The 18,097-nt window shown below is 37.8% G+C and overlaps 1 protein-coding gene across 1 annotated transcript in view; it reads left to right on the plus strand.

The window, feature by feature from the left end:
* il13ra1 (interleukin 13 receptor subunit alpha 1) overlaps positions 1-11,478 on the plus strand; it is a 34,359-nt gene extending 22,881 nt beyond the window's left edge. The window contains exons 8-11 of the mRNA XM_004916929.4: positions 1,969-2,107; positions 4,063-4,156; positions 6,452-6,533; positions 10,057-11,478. Coding sequence (XP_004916986.2) covers positions 1,969-2,107; positions 4,063-4,156; positions 6,452-6,533; positions 10,057-10,164 — 423 coding nt within the window. The 3' untranslated portion in view covers positions 10,165-11,478. The remainder of the gene's footprint in view (positions 1-1,968; positions 2,108-4,062; positions 4,157-6,451; positions 6,534-10,056) is intronic.
* Positions 11,479-18,097: the final 6,619 nt, after the last annotated feature.

Raw genomic sequence — 18,097 nt, forward strand, 5'->3', positions numbered from 1 at the left:
TGCATCCCTAATCAAAATAATAAGAGTGGAAAAGTTTAGCACAGGCATCACACTCAATTATGCATACAAAACATAAATATGCACATATAGAGAAAAAGAGACTTTCTTTCAGTGTTTTTGCTCAAAGAATTTTATTATGACATAATTTTTTGTAGCATAGAATGTACTGTTGAAATGAAACAAATGTTATTGCTTGCTATAGAGGTGCAGTGAAAAACGCTTGTTCGCCTTATTTAAAAAAAAAAAAAAAAACGCCACAAATGGCCTTTCTGGCAAATTTATTAATACTGGCCCTGGCCTGGTGTTCAATAACTTAACCAGTAAAAAAACAGCTGGGTGGCACCTCTATTATGCCGGGATCCAACAAAAAAAATTTTTGGCTTTCTTTAAGTGAGGATACTGCCCAAGTTATACCAACTTCAGAAAATGGAAATGCAAGGTCTGCTAGAAGGCTAGCAACATCCTGCAGAGGATATATGACTGTCCTGGCATAAAATATACAGTTTGTTCCCTTTGTTTCTGAGGAGGGACCTTCATGCAACATATACAGTTTTCACTGCAAAATAATAAAGAAGATAAGGTTGCACCTTCTACTTGGATATATCTCAAGTCTAATTATATTCCCCCATAAAGGGATCTCAAATCAAGTGAGGATGGAAAGAGAATGTGCATCAGGAGTAGCAGACCAAAATATACACAGAAAAAAGAGCACCATACAGGTGATCTCAATAGACTCCAGTTAGGTGCACCATTCCCTCCCCCTTATACCAGGTGAATCAGTACCAAAGAGTGAAATAAAACTTTTAATATAAACTACTAAAAATAATGAGTTCTTCCCTTGATGACCACCTGTATGGTGCTCTTTTTTCTGTGTACAGTTTTTACTGCACTGTGTGTTGGCAATTACTTAAACACTTAAACACACTATACCCCCTTTTTGATATGAGCTTATTTAGATGGAATAGTGCATAAACTCCTAACTTCTAGAACTATTTACAGTTTTTTTACTCAGACATACCTGATTCCACAGATTGAAGGGAATCCATGTTACTCTGATGAGCCATTTCCAAACCCCACCTTAAGCTCAGAGTGTAATACAATCCCTCACCTTGTTGACGTGATGGATAGTGATGAGCGAATTTGTCCCATTTCACGCCAAAAAATTAGCGCAACTTTATGCGTGAGACTTTTTTTTTACGTGACTGTGATTTGTTAGACACGACCACAACATTTTTGAAGATATCACGACTTGTTTGAAGCAACCATGACTTTTTTGACGCAACCGCAACCTTTTCTCCCTCAGTGAATTTTTTGGCGCAGTGAATTTTCACAGCAGTTTCGCGAAAAAATTCGCCAATGGCAAAATGTGGAATTTCACAGCAAATCCATGCTTGCTAAAAACAATAACACATGGTAAGGGACAGGTTTTTGATTCATCCTTCAGTCTAATGGGAAGGGGGGGGGGTGCTGGTCCCTGCATCTTAGACCGACTATCATGGTTTCCTTTCAGTCTATAGAATCAGGTATGTCCATGTGAAAATAAATATGTACATTTATTTTTGTGAGATCAGATACTGTTTATGCACCTCTCTACATAAGCCCAACTGGCATTCTTCTTTAAAGAACCCATTTCTGTTTAATGAACTTGAATTGAAAAATTCACTGCTGTGCCCAGTAGCAACTAGTCATCTTGATCCAACTTAGGGATCAAGGGACTCACTGTAACATAGAGCATTTTCAGAGCAGAACTGGTACTGTATGATGAATAAGCACAGTAAAACAGTAAAATATTTTCTGTATACATATACAGTATGTCAGACAAAAGTAGCCATATTCTGTATTACAACCTAAAATCTGCTAAAAACCTTGCAACCCCCCCCCCCCACCAAATAGGTTTTATTCAGTAAATGTAATCAGTATTCGCATATTAGCATGTGTAACTTTAATAAAACATATTTATTTCTGCAGGTACCTAAATGCACCTTTACCAGAGAATTAAATGCTTTACCGGAGTTAACATATACAGTTAGAGTTCGTGTCAGACAATCATCTACAATCTCTTCAAGTTTATTTTGGAGTGAATGGAGTGAAGCACACGACATTAAAGGTAAAGTGGTATTAATATTATATACCTTTCTCCCTGCATCCAGATTTGTTTTGTTTCTTTAGTACAAGCAGCTGAACTGAATCTCTTTTACAGATTTTTTTGTCTAACGGGGAGCTCCGTCCCATTTTGCTTTCTGAGCACTCCTTCTCTCTCGAACTATGATGACCTCACAGAGGTGCCTACTGGGCATGCTCACTGCCTCTGCGCTAATTAAAATCAATAAAGCATGCCCAGTAGGCACCTCTTTGAGGTCATCAGGATTGGAGAGAGAAAGTGCTCAGAAAGCAAAATGGGGTGGAGCTTTATATATATTTATGAAGACACAAAGGAAGTTAGTAAAGGAGCTGTAGTTGAACTAAGAAACAAAATAAATCTGGATGCAGGGAGACACATATATTATTCTGGGGGCTGTACAGAATAATTTTAGAGATTTTAAAAAAATAAAGGTTTACTTCTATGGCTGACCAGTGTAATTTATCAATCATATCTCATATGAATATTAAAATGTCAGTTAATCCAACCAGACTAAAGCATCCAAGGTTCAGAAGTTGTACAGAAAAGGACCCACCCCCCCATTATGGTACACTTTAAGGGAGAACTAATCTTAAAATCCCTGGGGATTTATAACTGTTAAGCAACTCCCAAGGATTAAAATCACTTACTTGATACTCTGAGCTGGCGCTTCTGTTAGCAGTCAACTGAACTGGTTCTTCCAAAACATGTATAACCATTAATGTCTCTTAGTCACTGACCACTGCAATATCTGTTAGTGAGATCTGTAAGACTATTCACACCATCATGGTGAACTAGTCCTGGTGACAGGGGCGCTTCTGCCATTAGGCAAAAAGCCGCTCCTGGTAACTTTAGGAGCCGAATTTCCGTTTTTTAAACCGGAAATTCGGCTCTTCTAGTGCAGAGAGCGCAATTGCCCCCGCGCTGGGGAGCGGGGGGGGGGGGGGGCGGCATCCAGGAGCCGCCTCAGGCGGCGATATGTCCAGAATCGTCCCTGCCTGGTGAACCTGTGATACATGCGCCACTTCCCTTTGGCATGGCAAGACTCAATGCAATGCTTCCTTTTGTGACTTGACAGCTACCTTGCCTGGAGAGCACAATTTGCTGGGGTTCACATTACCCTAGCAACCAGGCAGTGGTTCATATAAGAAACTGAGACATAAATAGGAGTGACAGTTGTGCCTGTGTGAGCCTGTATTCTTAGTAAAATGTATGCTGAATAAGGGTCCGTGTGTGTGTATGCTGTTTGCAGATATAAATGTATCAGATTATGTATCAGAGGAAAAATGGCCACCGGGTGAAAGCTGCTATTTGCTTTAGGAAAATCTGATGGTGCTGGGAAGAGGAGGGTGTATATGCAGTACAAATGACGCCATTTGGGTGGGGGAGACGTGCCCAACTGATATACATTGTAGGCAAATGTAGGCTTTACATGTCCTTTAAGGTTATTATCAAGTTTTTTAACAATTTGCTTTTCTATAAGAATATACAGGTGCTACTGTATCATATGGGACAGCAAATTCAGAACATAAATATGTTGTGTTTTTGAATCACTGGTCAACCAAAATACAGGTATAGGACCCATTATCTAGAATGCTCGGGACCAAGGGTATTCCGGATAAGGGGTCTTTCCGTAATTTGGATCTCCATACCTTAAGTCTACTAAAAAATCAATAAAACATGAATTAAACCCCATAGAATTGTTGCATCCAATAAGGATTATTTATATCTTAGTTGGGATCAATTACAAGGTACTGTTTTATTACTACAGAGAAAAAGGAAATCAGTTTTAAAATTATTAAATTATTTGATTAAAATGGAGTCTATGGGAGACAGGCTTCCCGTAATTTGGAGCTTTCTGGATAATGGGTTTCCGGATAGCGGATCCCATACCTGTATTTCCATTTATAATTTTAACTTTCCCATTTCTTATTGTATTACAGGTACTGAAGATAACACAACATTTTATTTTTTGCTAATCCTTATTCCAATTTCAGTGTCGATTGTGACAATTGTCATCCTTGTTTTCTTGAAAAGGTAAGAACAAAATTGCCATGAAGCAATCCAGCAGAATTTCCATACCTTAACAAATAAAATAACTACTTGTGAAAATCAAAACTTCAACCTCTGTCGCAGTCTGCTGTCTACATTTACAATCAATTTAAGCCCTCAAAACAAATTTGTGTAAAATTGTTCAGGGAGGTCTTTTGCAATTTTGCAATTAATATATTAATAGCAGTTTTTCATTGCTAATATAATACATCTGCAACAAACGTACAATCTGATTTTTATTTAGGCCAACTCGGAGTAAAGGGAAATCCTGTGATATTGCTTGACCAGGGAAGACTCATTTGACCTTTCTCTGGTCAGTTCTAGGCACAGCAATACCACAAAACTGCTAAAATCGAGAAACCCAGAAAAAAACACGTTTGCAACACAAGTTGCAAAAAAGCACTTTTTTATCCATTAAACTATTTTAATTCAACTCTTAAATATTTTTACTAATAACTTGAAATGTTTTTTCTCCAAATAACTATCAATATATTCCCCTACCATGTGGAGCATGTAGTAAAAACTAACCACAGAGAATGCAATTTTGCAAGGGTGCTAAATCCTTGCAAAATGGCATTACAAAAAGGTTTCAGGCATCTGAATGCCGCACCATCAGTATTCTTGTCACTCCCCTCTAGGTATACTAGAATACTAGGGTAAATAAAGGCCAATCTGTTTACTTAATCAACTTGTAGGGGCTGATTTACTTACCCACGAACGGGTCGAATGGAGTCCGATTGCGTTTTTTTCGTAATGATCGGTACTTTGCGTTTTTTTCGTTTGTTTTGCGATTTTTTCGGATTCTTTACGAATTTTTCGGATCCAATACGATTTTTGCATAAAAACGCGAGTTTTACAATCCATTACGAAAGTTGCGTAAAAAGTTGCGCATTTTGCGTAGCGTTAAAACTTACGCGAAAAGTTGCGCATTTTTCGCGTAAGTTTTAACGCTACGAAAAATGCGCAACTTTTTACGCAACTTTCGTAATGGATACGAAAAACTCGCGTTTTTACGCAAAAATCGTATTGGTAACGAAAAATTCGTACAGAATCCGAAAAAATCGCAAAACATACGAAAAAGTCGCAAAATGTTCGTTTTCAAGTCGGAACTTTTCCAATTCGGTCGGATTCGTGGGTTAGTAAATCAGCCCCGTAGAGTAATAAAGGGGAATGGGAGGGGCTAGTGTGTAGTGCTTGTGTTATGTGCTGGACCCCTCCAAAGATTTTTTTGTGGGGTGGTCCAGCGCGGTCTAGATACGCGGTCACTGTCCCTACAGCATTTGTGAGTGAGGAGGTTTGATAAGCTGTCTTACATATGGACCTAGGGGAATGCAGGCAGAAAATGTATGTGCCCAGCACCCCCACAGTGTTGCACCCTAGGCACGTGCCCCTTCAGCCTACTCCTAGTTCTGGCCTTGCCTTTAGGGCAGTGGCACATGGGGAGATTAGTTGCCCACTATAAATCTTCACTATTGCGGGCAACTAATCTCCCTGACCTGCCATCCCACTGGCAAGAAGGTAAATCACCAGCGGGATGGTATAGGCATTGCTTCGGTCGCCTGAAGATGCCAGGCAAGGAAACTTTGGGCGACTTTGGAAAACAGAAACAATGTTTATGCCAGCCCACCAGTGATTTACATTCTTGCCAGTGGGATGGCATGTTGGGGAGATTAGTCACCCCCAATAGTGAAGATTTATCGCGGGCGACTAATCTCCCCATGTGCCACTGGCCTTAATCTTTTCAGCTCAAAGTCATTAGTTAAATGGAATATCAACATATATCCAATGCAAATTCTTTGTTTGGACATATATACCCTGGCTAGGACTACTCGGTTTTGGTCAAAAATAGCCGTCACATCTATGTTTAATGGTGAGATCTGACAACATTTAAACATTTGAGTTATTTGATTAAAATTAAGTCTATGGGAGATGGCCTTTACATAATTCAGAGCTTTCTAGATAACAGGCTTATAACAGATCCCATACCTGTATATCATTTCCTTTATATATAGATAATAAATATATGGATATACTGTATATGAAACATAAAAATTACACATTAAAAATCTTTCTTTTTAAATCCATATAAATATATATGAAAATATACTTTAATATTTATGAAGACACAAATATAAATAGAATATAAACCTCAATATTATATTTAAAATAATAGTTGGTCTAATATAAAAGATAAGAGGGTGGGCTTAGTCAAATATTATATATTGATTTTTTGATATTTATCATATTGTGCATTTTTGAAACTCTTCTTTTACTCTGCAGATTACAGGTCATTGTGTTTCCTCCTATTCCTGACCCTGGAAAAGTATTTAAAAAGAGTTTTGGCGACCCAAGTGATTTGCAAGTAAGTAATCTTTATTTATGCACTTTCTTTCTTTACTCACTGAAATATATAGCAAAATCCAGCCCTGAACCCACACCCAACAGTTTAAAATGTTTCAGTTATATGCTGTATACTGCATCCCACCAGGTAGCACTGGTGTCCCTTGTTCACAGCATTGGGATCCTTAGTGGGATGTAACCCCATTGTTTAGCAAATCAAGATGCAGAGGTAAGAAAATGAAGCCTTGTTTCTGTGGGTATTAGAAAAGCTATACTGCACTGCTAGATATCAGATCTACCCCATCACTTAAAATAATGCTTACTAAGCTTGACTTTGCCTATCGTATGGATTGGCTGGAAGCTGCTCATAATAGAGAACGTCAAGTTACAACTTTTTTTACTACCTGGACAAAATATTGTGCAAACTTTATTGCTTACACAACAACAAAAATTGTTGGTTTACTACCTGGTTTATATATATGTTCAAGGAGTTAGCGGGGAGAATAACAGCAACCTAAATATATGGGGGTATTTATAAATACCCTGATACATTTCTGGGTGAAATGGGAGGGTCTCCAGGGATGGAAAATGTAAAACCTTTAATGTTTAGGGTAATTTGATGTTTGGTATATGATTTTTTCATTGGGGTGAGTCAGATAAAGTGTGTAGACCCACTTTAATCTATAATGTATATGTATTGGTAAAAAGAAAGACATTGAAAAAGCCTTAAAAAGACCCAATTAATTCCTCAACAATTTTGCTCTTTTGTGCTCTATATTTCTGTCTTCTAAACCATATATAATAGTATAATATCATATACAATAGATCAAAAAAAAATTGGCAAAATTAGGTTGTACCCAGTAGAAAACTAACATGTTGCAATCTTGAGTCACAGTCAAATGTCTACAAGCTTTAAGTCTACCTGGGGTTTTGTATTATATGTCCTTGCAGGGCTTCGTAAAGGACTTCAGCTACAAGTTACTTACTAAATTCTCTGTGTCCTGTTTACCAGTTAATTGTTTCAGATGAATGTACACTGCTGAAATAATAAAATAGTTCACTTTCAGTCTAAAATTAAATGAAGAAAAACATACCCACACACATGCAAAATATATATTTCCCTTCACACCCACATCAGTTAATGAGGAACCCATGAAGCGGAATTGTACATATGTATGAAACCATAATGCTGAGGAAATTAGCTTTTTCTAAATTTAGCTTCTGTACACTTCACTTCTGCGGATGACAAGAACTCATTTATTAAAGGGGCAATATGTGACTATTTACAGGTGTATACATTTTGCTTTCACACTACCTCATCACCATTAATTAGCTGAGTTACTTTAAAGGAACAGTAACACCAAGAAATAAAAGTGTATAAAAAAAATTACACTATAGCACACTGTTGCCCTGCACTGGTACTGGCACTGGTTTGTAGCCATGGGGTCAGCCATTCAAAAAAAAAAAAAAAAAAAAAGGCACAGGTTACTGTGATAACAGATAAAGCCCCATTATATTCTAAGGAACTTATATTAAGCACCAATTTACTAAAGAGAAAAGATGTGATAGTAGACACAGGAGTTATTAGTAAACCCACCTTCACTCTACACATCCTATAGTAAAGCAAAAAAGGTAACATCTGTGCTGTCTGTCGGTAGTGGCATTTTATTCTACAACTTCATAACTGAAGTGAGTAGCTTCAGGATATGCAGCTTTCTAAAACCTGTTACAGAACATTCATTTTGACAAATACTCAAAAGAAAAATGTGCATCATAGTTTTTTAATAAAAGAGCCTAAATTATTTATTTTGCTAAGTAAAATTATGGGACAGATTTAATTATGAATCCAACTGGGGAATCACTCTGTATTCCTATGTAGTTACACTAATCTCACTTGGTAGAGTGGTATCGCAAAGCAGTTTTGAAAAGCCAAACAATTATTTAGAGCAATATTTTTTTTGGTCTCTGGATTATGCTTAGTATTACCTAAGCAGCAGAAGTATGGCAGCTCCACTTATTTTCTACATGTTTAACACATATGTTTGAATAAAAGTACGTCCTTCTTATAGGTTAGCTTTTCCCTTTAATGATAAGAAGGATGGTATCTTATTAGACAATAAAGTGTACAGACATAGGACCATCTGGATAAATATGTGAAGATGATGGCTGAGGAACCGTTTTATATTGAGCTAATCTTGCAGAGATAACATACTGCCAGCTCTAGTCAAACTTCCTGTCTGCTCAGTTAATATCATAACCACTTCCTGCAGGAAAGGTGGGTAAAGCAGATTTAGGCCCTTTAACCCTTTGGTGCCAAAGAAGTTGTAAATGGAGGACGGACTTACCCAAGCAATGAAATATCACAGTGTGAAAATTAACAGTGGCATTTATATATATATTATACACACACACACATTCCTAGCCACTTGTATAGTATTTATGAGTTCTCCTCTGTTAAACTGTGGTAAAGTATCCTTAAACTCTTCTAAATATAAACCATGATAAGTTTAACCTTAAGTCACTATATTGCCTCCAGAATAAAGTGCTGCACACAGATACATTCAGGTGCAGAATCAGCAGCAATGGCTGCGTACCTAAAACAAAGAACGGAGGTAGATTTATCAAATGCTGAACTGGAGAATTCCATAGGTACTGCTCAGTAAACATTATTGGCCCCTATACTTGTGTTGGCCTTAGTAACCATGGCAAGAAAAGCACAGTATTCTGAATACATCCTGTCAGTGTGTCAAACATGTTCTGTAGTGCATGTATGGTCATTCTGTGTAAAATATATGTATTCTGTATGTAATATGATTTGTCTGGCATTTCATGCATAGATATCTCCTCCCCTAGTGTTATGTGATCCTTCATACGTATTATCTAGGAGAGCATGCTCGCTTTAATTAAAAAAAAAAAGACAAATATGCAAATAGGAGTAGGAGTTACTACAGAGTAAGCATAATTAGTGTTGACTCTATCAAGAGAAATAAAGTAGATAGAAACTAACCAGTTGAGGAATTTCACTGGTTTTCCTAATAGAGAAGGGTGGTTATACTTTGCCGCAAAAACTCAAATGTGATAATACCTGTATGATTATATTTACTATCTGATGCTGCTGCAAAATAATTCCAGGTACATTATTATTTTTCATAACACCTGTTTATAAAAACACTAGTTTACTAATTTTGTTCCTTATGTGGTTAGAGATGTAATGATACAGTAGTAAAGTACTGTATAAAAGTAGCCAGGGGACTTTGTTGCCTCCTTCTGCATTTTACCATGAAAATGGGGCAGATTTCATCACGAAAATACATACTTTAGTGTTTCCGTGCTGAAATCCACCCTGTGTGTGATCCCATGATCCAGTACCTGTCAGTGCATATGTTAGACAGGGCAGAAAAAAAGTATATTGGCCTTCTTTCTGCTGGCATAGAAACCGCAAATTGTGATACTTCTCCATGCACCAAATGGGGAAAGAGTCTACATTTTAGTACAGATTTTAAAAAGCTAAAAGTAACATTTTTTATCTCTTTCAATCTCCACAGCAATGGATAAAGTATGGAAAAGTCAATGTCTCAAGTAAACCTGTCAAAGAAGAGATCTGCTCTGTGATTTTGGTGGAGACGCCATTGTTTTCCAGCCAAGCAGAATGAAAATGAATGTTTCTCTTTCCTTGAGGATTCAAATTGTAAAGAAGAGTTTCTGTTCTTGTCAATGTTTTGCTCACAGAGACAGAAAAACACAAATTGCAACTGATCACTACCTGGAAAAATGATGCCTGCATTTTGTTTGATGGCATGACAGACTACAGCAATGCTTGGTATTTTTCATGGGATGTGACTGCAAAAATTGTGTCACACTTTTATTGGATTGGGTTAAAAACTCAATATCCCCAAATTAATAATCAGAGCCTTCTCAACCACTACTAAATTCAAATGGAATTGACCGCTGACAGATATCGAGTGACTGTCAATGCATCTCTTGCACATGCCCATAACTATTCACATTTTCTCAATAGATTTTGGGTGGGCATAAGTCAATAAGTACAAAGACTGGAAATAAAATCCTGTTTTTTAGAGTTAGAGGAAGAAATCAAAGATCCTTTTTAGTGAGAAAGCACTTTTTTTAATATAAGAAGTCAATGCAAGCTATGCCAAAATGGCAGTTCTTCATCCTTAATCCAATGTGTTATTTAAAAGGGCTTATTTTTGTTTACAGATATAACCAAATCGAAATAACAATTGTTTATTGTGTGGTATGCTTGGAAACCTCACATGATACAATCTATAAGGGCCAACATATATAATGAGGTGCAAGTGTTCCAATGATATCAGAATTTGCATCTCATTAATTACCAGCAATTTCTAGCATTTTTGTAGCTGTAACCCAAAAGCAGGTAACTGCTGTGATGCAATAAGTGAGCAGTCTTGGGTTGATCCAGAGCTACAAAAATGCACTTGTACTAATACTTGTTTTGAACCAGACAGCCCCTTGAAAAACTGAGCTGTCCAGTTAAAAACTGGCCATTCAAGCTGAAAAGTGCAAAAAGCACAGGTTTATATAGCATATTGTGACTATTGTTTAGTGATTATGTGGTTCATATGTATGTCAAACCATTTTTTGACATAATCCATTTCTTAGACTATGGATGTGTAGTGATAATACAAAGTCTCCAGTTACACCCAAATTTCCTAACCATGAAACATTGGGGCTCATTTATAAACTTTGTGCAGCACAGAATTATTCACACAGTGAACATATTTGCCCTGCCTATGTTTGTATTTATATAGCTGGAAAAGACTGGTGCATTTAATATGCAAATATCATTGTGAACTTTTATTTGCAGTGCTAATGTCCTTAGAACTTAAAGGAATATGGCATAAACACAGTTTGCACATACAGTATTTATGCGCTCAACATGGTATAAATTCAAATTAAACTCGATCATTGCTGTATTTATAAATTGACATGATAATGCTTGAATCGTTCATACGAAAATTTAGTTTACATTCGAAAATCCCGAATTTTTTAAGTTGAAAACATTGTTAAATTCTAAAAATTTAAGTTTAAATCTAGGGGTTTTTGTTGATAACAAGTTGTCTAATTCCAGGCAGTGTCATTCTGTGGCTACTAAAGCAAATAAAGTGCTGTCTTGTATAAAAAAGGGCATTGACTCAAGGGATGAGAACATAATTTTGCCCCTTTATAGGTCCCTGGTAAGGCCTCACCTTGAGTATGCAGTGCAGTTTTGGGCTCCAGTCCTTAAGAGGGATATTAATGAGCTGGAGAGAGTGCAGAGATGTGCAACTAAACTGGTTAAGGGGATGGAAGATTTAAACTATGAGGTTAGACTGTCGAGGTTGAGGTTGTTTTCTCTGGAAAAGAGGCGCTTGCGAGGGGACATGATTACTCTGTACAAGTACATTAGAGGGGATTATAGGCAGTTGGGGGATGTTCTTTTTTCCCATAAAAACAATCAACGCACCAGAGGTCACCCCTTTAGATTAGAGGAACGGAGCTTCCATTTGAAGCAGCGTAGGTGGTTTTTCACGGTGAGGGCAGTGAGGTTGGGGAATGCCCTTCCTAGTGATGTGGTAATGGCAGATTCTGTTAATGCCTTTAAGAGGGGCCTGGATGAGTTCTTGATCAATCAGAATATCCAAGGCTATTGTGATACTAATATCTACAGTTAGTACTAGTGGTTGTATTTATAGTTTATGTATGTGAGTGTATAGATTGGTAGGTGTGGGTTAGGTGTGCTGGGTTTACTTGGATGGGTTGAACTTGATGGACACTGGTCTTTTTTCAACCCTATGTAACTATGTAACTAACTATGTAACTAAATGGACGTTTGTTTAAATGAATCCCATTTTTTTTCTGAAACAGGAATTGCTCCAGCAGCCATTTTAGGAGCACTGGAAAACAACAACGTGTTTAAGTTTCTCTTGAAACTGGGTGAAATAGAAATCAATGATGGGATTAATTTCCCCTTAAAAAGTGTGAAATAGAAAACAATGAGGGGATTACGTTCCTTTTGAAGCTGGGTGAAACTGAAAACTATGAGGGCATTAACTTGTCCTTAAAAATGTATCAAGGACAGGCTGTCACTTACTATTCTATTCATTACTATTCTAAGCCTGCATAGGACTCAATGGTACTCGACAGATCAAACCTGTTGAATTTTTTTTACAAAAAAAAAAGTTAATTGAACATTAATAAATCACGAATGATGGGAGTTTTTTTATGGAACAATGATGAAAATCGAGTTGTGGCAAAAACCCATTCATAAATCTCAAAATTATCTAGAAGTAAGAAAAAAATTGACTTTATCTCAAAATTGCTTAGTAAATATGCCCCTCTGTGTCCAAATTATGCCACAACTTTGGTGGCATAAAAAATATTCACTAACCAGATTTCGCAAATTGTGAAAATCAGTGCTATTTTCGTACACAATAAAGATGCATAGGGGGCATGCTCACACAAACCTCAATCTTACTTGCAAGCCATTTGCAAATTTTTATGCCCAATGTCCATTTCACAGTGATCTGCAAAGAAAGAAAAGATTGGCACAGCAGTGCAAAATTTAACTTTTTGGGGAAAAAATGCCTTAAACAGCCATATACAAAAAATGTGTTGCACAAACTTTATAAATGACCCCCACTTTTGTTTATTTTTGTACGCATACCCCACAGCCTATGTGTCTGCTTGAATTAATTACTACTTGCATTCTTGGGCTCATTAGTGTCTAGAACAGCATAATCAGGTATTCATAGCTGTGACTATTTAGTTACATACTGTTCTAGCAAAGGCAGGGTAAGACCCAGGCCTGCTTTTTTGGCACTCCACCCCTACCCCTGATTATGGCTGCAATAAAGAAGTAAAAGGTTCGACGAGTGGAGGGAAGAGTTCAAGACTGGGGTGGAGGAGCCCCTGAGGTGGCAGCCCCAGTATGCCATAGACACCCCAGTCTGACACTGAGCAAAGGTAGTACCAGTCATGGATTTTGTCTGTTGACACCAGGCCCAGACTGGCAATCTATGGATTCTGGCAAAGGCTCCAAGATGCCAAAGACAATCACTATTTAGTGGGCTGGTGGGGGGCTGTTTGGGCCTCCATGTACTTGAAATGCCAGGGCCTATTTTGAATTCCAGTCTGTGCCTGGTTGTCACCCCGATGTGGTCCCCTTCATCTCCAAGATTAAGGTAGGCCACATTTTTAGTGTAGAAAAATGCAGTAGTGAGGCAATGCTCAAAATGGCTTCATGCAAGTGCAATTATCTGTAGCTCATTTTGATAACAGTACAGAATAGAAACCTCTATAGAGGGACAACCTTGTTTTAATACATGTAAGGGTAAATATATTTTTTCTTTTTCATATTTGCAATTTAATTAAGAGCACCAGTGTTTCCACAGAAAAGTATAAAGATTTCCATGTACTAAAAAAAAATCTGCCATTATTAAAAAAAAAAATATATATATATATATATATATATATATATATAATAAAACCAAACAAATTCAGCACTCCTTAGCATGTAGCTGATTGACCCGGGTGCTACTACTTAAGCAATTAGATACAAGTCCATAGAATTTAGATACAAGTCCATAGGTATATTGGTGCATACCAGGAATCCTTTAAAAAAATAACTTTTATTAATTAAATAAAATTAATACATGGTAGAACAGGTCGACGTTTCGGCCCTCATCTAAGGTCTTGATAAAGGCTTTTTACATATAGATTTGTGAATTGTACATATTACGTTTACTATATATATATATTTGTGTGTGTTTGTGTGTAACTAAAATAATTTGTCTTATTATTGCCAAAGTTTCTAACTTATGTCTGGTAACAAAATTTAGATAAATGTCTGTCAAGGAGCACTGATTGCTTGGTGGAAGATGAAATGCTAGATGAGGTGTTCACTGGTTCAGGAGCTGGACTGTTAGTAGAAAATGGGTGTGATGGAGAGGAATGGAAGGTGTTGTATAAGCCTTCTGAGCCTTTATTCCTTAAACGCTTTAATATAGATTTTGTATACAACACACAAACATATATACAAAAGCAAAATAAGTTCACTGTCCAATATTCCCCAGCAAGAAGATAATATAATACAATTGTTGTCCAAGATTTTTGACATTCTGGGATCATGTCATACAGTAAAAATGGAGTCAAGTAGACTGGAGGTGGGGTCATAAGAATTCCTTGAGGGTCTGAATCCAACTCACAGGGCTCTAGGTAGTTATGAATATAAAAAGCCTGGGCATTAGGCATCATACTGTAGTGCAGCAGTATATCAAGTCCTCTCAAACAGCAGTACCTGACAGCATTATCTTCAATTGAACTATCTTTGAATGAACTAATAAAAAGGCAGACGATTTATATAATTCATGGTGTCCAGTAGTTTTACAAAGTGTCAGTTGTGTTCAGTATCCCTGCTGACCTCCTGTGTGTTTCTGTTGTAATGATATGTATATAAAACTGTACTTTTATTGCTCACGTCATTGTTTGATATTGGACATGTCGCCATTTGTGTGTTAAACTAAAAGATTTCTGGACTGTTATATTTTCTGTATATATAAAGTTCCCTGTGTATAAAATAAACATCAAACTGAAATTACAGGAGACCAGAATCAATTATGGGAATACTGAAGAAATGTCAAGATTTAAAGGTTCCTGTCATTTGCATACTCTACCCCCATACCAATAATTGGTACATACACAAGAAAAGGTATAACCCTCATAGGTTATAGTGTTACCGGTTATAAAAACTGATTCATAATATTCAGAAAACATTTATAAACAATAGAAACAGAATATCCAGGTTGTATATCACCTGCCTTGTGTCAGAGTGAATTGGATGTTATTGACGCTGCGTGCTATGGCAATGCGTAAAGTCCCACTTTGAAATCTTGTGCCCAGTTTAGAAAGTGGGTGCTAATTTGTGTCTGTGCTAAGGTGTATAGTACTTAACAACACCTGTAGCTGTAGTTACTCTGGAATTCTAGGAAAAATGCAGAATTGTGAGTTGAAAACATGGTGCGTTCTTTCAAAATGTTCACTATACACTGGGCAACACACAACATTTCATGCCCCTATACACTTTTTACCAAGCTGTTGGAATGCTGTGACTGCCCACCACCTGTCTGGCTACTAATACCTGTAAATGGTATCAGTACTGAGATTACCTGGCCCCCCTGCATTGTTCACACCTCAGATTCAGGCTGTAAAACCTTGCATTGTTTACACTTGAAATCCCATGTATTGTTCGCACCTTTAAGTCCCTGCATTGTTCACAAATCAGACTGTAGGCGCCCACATTGTTTACCTGTTCACACACTCACCTTGGAGCAGTCATGATCAGTTTCTTGCATAGTCATGACAGGTTTCCCTGTCTCCTTCCCTACTCTGCCTGCCATGCTCTACTCTACTTGTGTGTGCCATACTCTGCCTGCCCTGCTCTACACTGCCCATGTGTACCATACTCTGTCTGCCCTATGCTGCCTGTGTGCGCCATACTCTGCCTGCCCTTTGCTGCCTGTGTATGCCATACTCTGTCTGCCCTATGCTGCCTGTGTGTACCATACTCTGTCTGCCCTATGCTGCCTGTGTGTGCCATACTCTGTCTGCCCTATGCTGCCTGTGTGTGCCATACTCTGTCTGCCCTATGCTGCCTGTGTGTGCCATACGCTGCCTGCCCTATGCTGCCTGTGTGTGCCATACACTGCCTGCCCTATGCTGCCTATGTGTACCATACTCTGACTTCCCTATGCTGCCTGTGTGTGCCATACTTTGCCTGCCCTACGCTGCCTGTGTGTGCCATACTTTGCCAGCCCTGTCTGTGTGCCACACACTGCCTGCTCTGCTTGTGTGTGCAATACTCTGCCCTATGCTGCCTGTGGGTGGTGAACCTGGCAGGGGTTTGTTCTGGGAGTTTGCTAGCAGTTGGACATAGTTGTTAGGGGGTCCCTAAGTTGTGTAATTATTATGTGCTAGGGGTTGTTTTGCAATCCACAGGGTAGATGAGGCATATTGATTTAAGGGTGTGGCTTTATATGACTTAATTAAACTTCTTTCACACATAAGTGTGAAATGGTGTGCGACCACCATTAATATGGGGATGGTCTTAAAAGCTCTTGTGATTACATGGGTGTGGTTTAAAAAGGGGGAGTGATCAAAATTGTCTTCAATTATCAGCCCTCACCATGTAGTCCAGAAAAATTCCAGCCCTTGTTACCAAAGAAATTGGACAGGCCTCACATAGAACATGCTCCAATATTTTAGGACAGGATTTTAATAGTAATTAATTTCTGTTGCTTTGTGGATAGAATGAATTTACTTTCTTTAAAATTATCCCAAACCATGGGGTGATGTACAGCTAAAATGATTTTCCACATGATGTTATAAATAATTTTTCCTTCATTATGATACTGTCAACAGTAGAAATTGATGCACACTTGTTTCTGCAGCTTACAGCAGAGCAAGTCATATCAGGTCTAATATGTTTAAATTATTTTTAACATGTTTTTTTTTTCTAATAGATGATATTTAAGTAAGATGCTTATTTCAGAACATTAGTGAACACTTTAATGCAATGAGTTCCAAAAATTGGTACTAATAAGAGATTAATCTGCAATTATTTTCTTCTGGTTTTGTTTTCTCTAGATTGCATTTTTTATACAAGATGCCATTTTCTTGGTTAGTTTACTATTTTAATTTGTTAATTAATTCTGGCATATATAGGTATAGGAACTATTATCCAGAATGCTTAGGAGTATGGTTGCTTTTAGAGTATAATAATAATAATAATAAATTAACTATTAACAGTTAATAGTTAAAAAAAAGTATAAATCTTTTTCTAAGTTAACTGCTTTTCATTCTTTTAAAGTTGCCAATTCTTTTATAAATGGTCTTAAGTTGCCAAGGGCTAAGGGGAAAATTTTACATTTTCAGGCTGCAGGGGGGGTTCCAGTTGGAATAGAGGAATGTGAGGTGCCGAAGGGCATTTATGGGCTGTGTGGGTAGGGGTATTGCGGATAGAATGGATAGGTGCAGGGGAAATGTTTACATTTTCCACTGCAGGGGAGCATGAGGATTTTGGGTGAAATGGAAGGATGTGTGGTGCAGAAGGCTGAAACATAATTATTTGTTGGCAGGGGCCATGCAAGTGGATGAAAGGATGTGAGGTGTAGTAGTGCTGAGGGGAAACATTCCTATTTTAAGGCCATGGGGATGGCTGGTGAAATGAAAGGTACAAAAAGGCAAAAGAAAAGCAATGACATTTACAGGCCGCAGGGTGGGATGCAGGTGGAATGGAAATATGTGAGGTGGAGAAGGGCTGACATGTTGGGGGTGATGAGGGGGTGTGGGTAGAATGAATGGAAGGATGTGAGGTGCAGAAGGGCTAAGGGGAAACTATGACATGTTCAGGCCATGGGGGGGGGGTTGGAATGGAAGGATGTAAGGTACAGAAGAGCTGAAGGGAAACTTTTGGGCAGAGGGGATGCGCAAAAATGGATGTGAGATGCAGATGGATTGAGGGGAAGCTTTGACATATTTGGGCGGGGAGAGCAGGAGGCATACAGATGT

This window comes from Xenopus tropicalis, chromosome 8, assembly GCF_000004195.4.
Source record: "Xenopus tropicalis strain Nigerian chromosome 8, UCB_Xtro_10.0, whole genome shotgun sequence".
Taxonomy (NCBI): Eukaryota; Metazoa; Chordata; class Amphibia; order Anura; family Pipidae; genus Xenopus; species Xenopus tropicalis.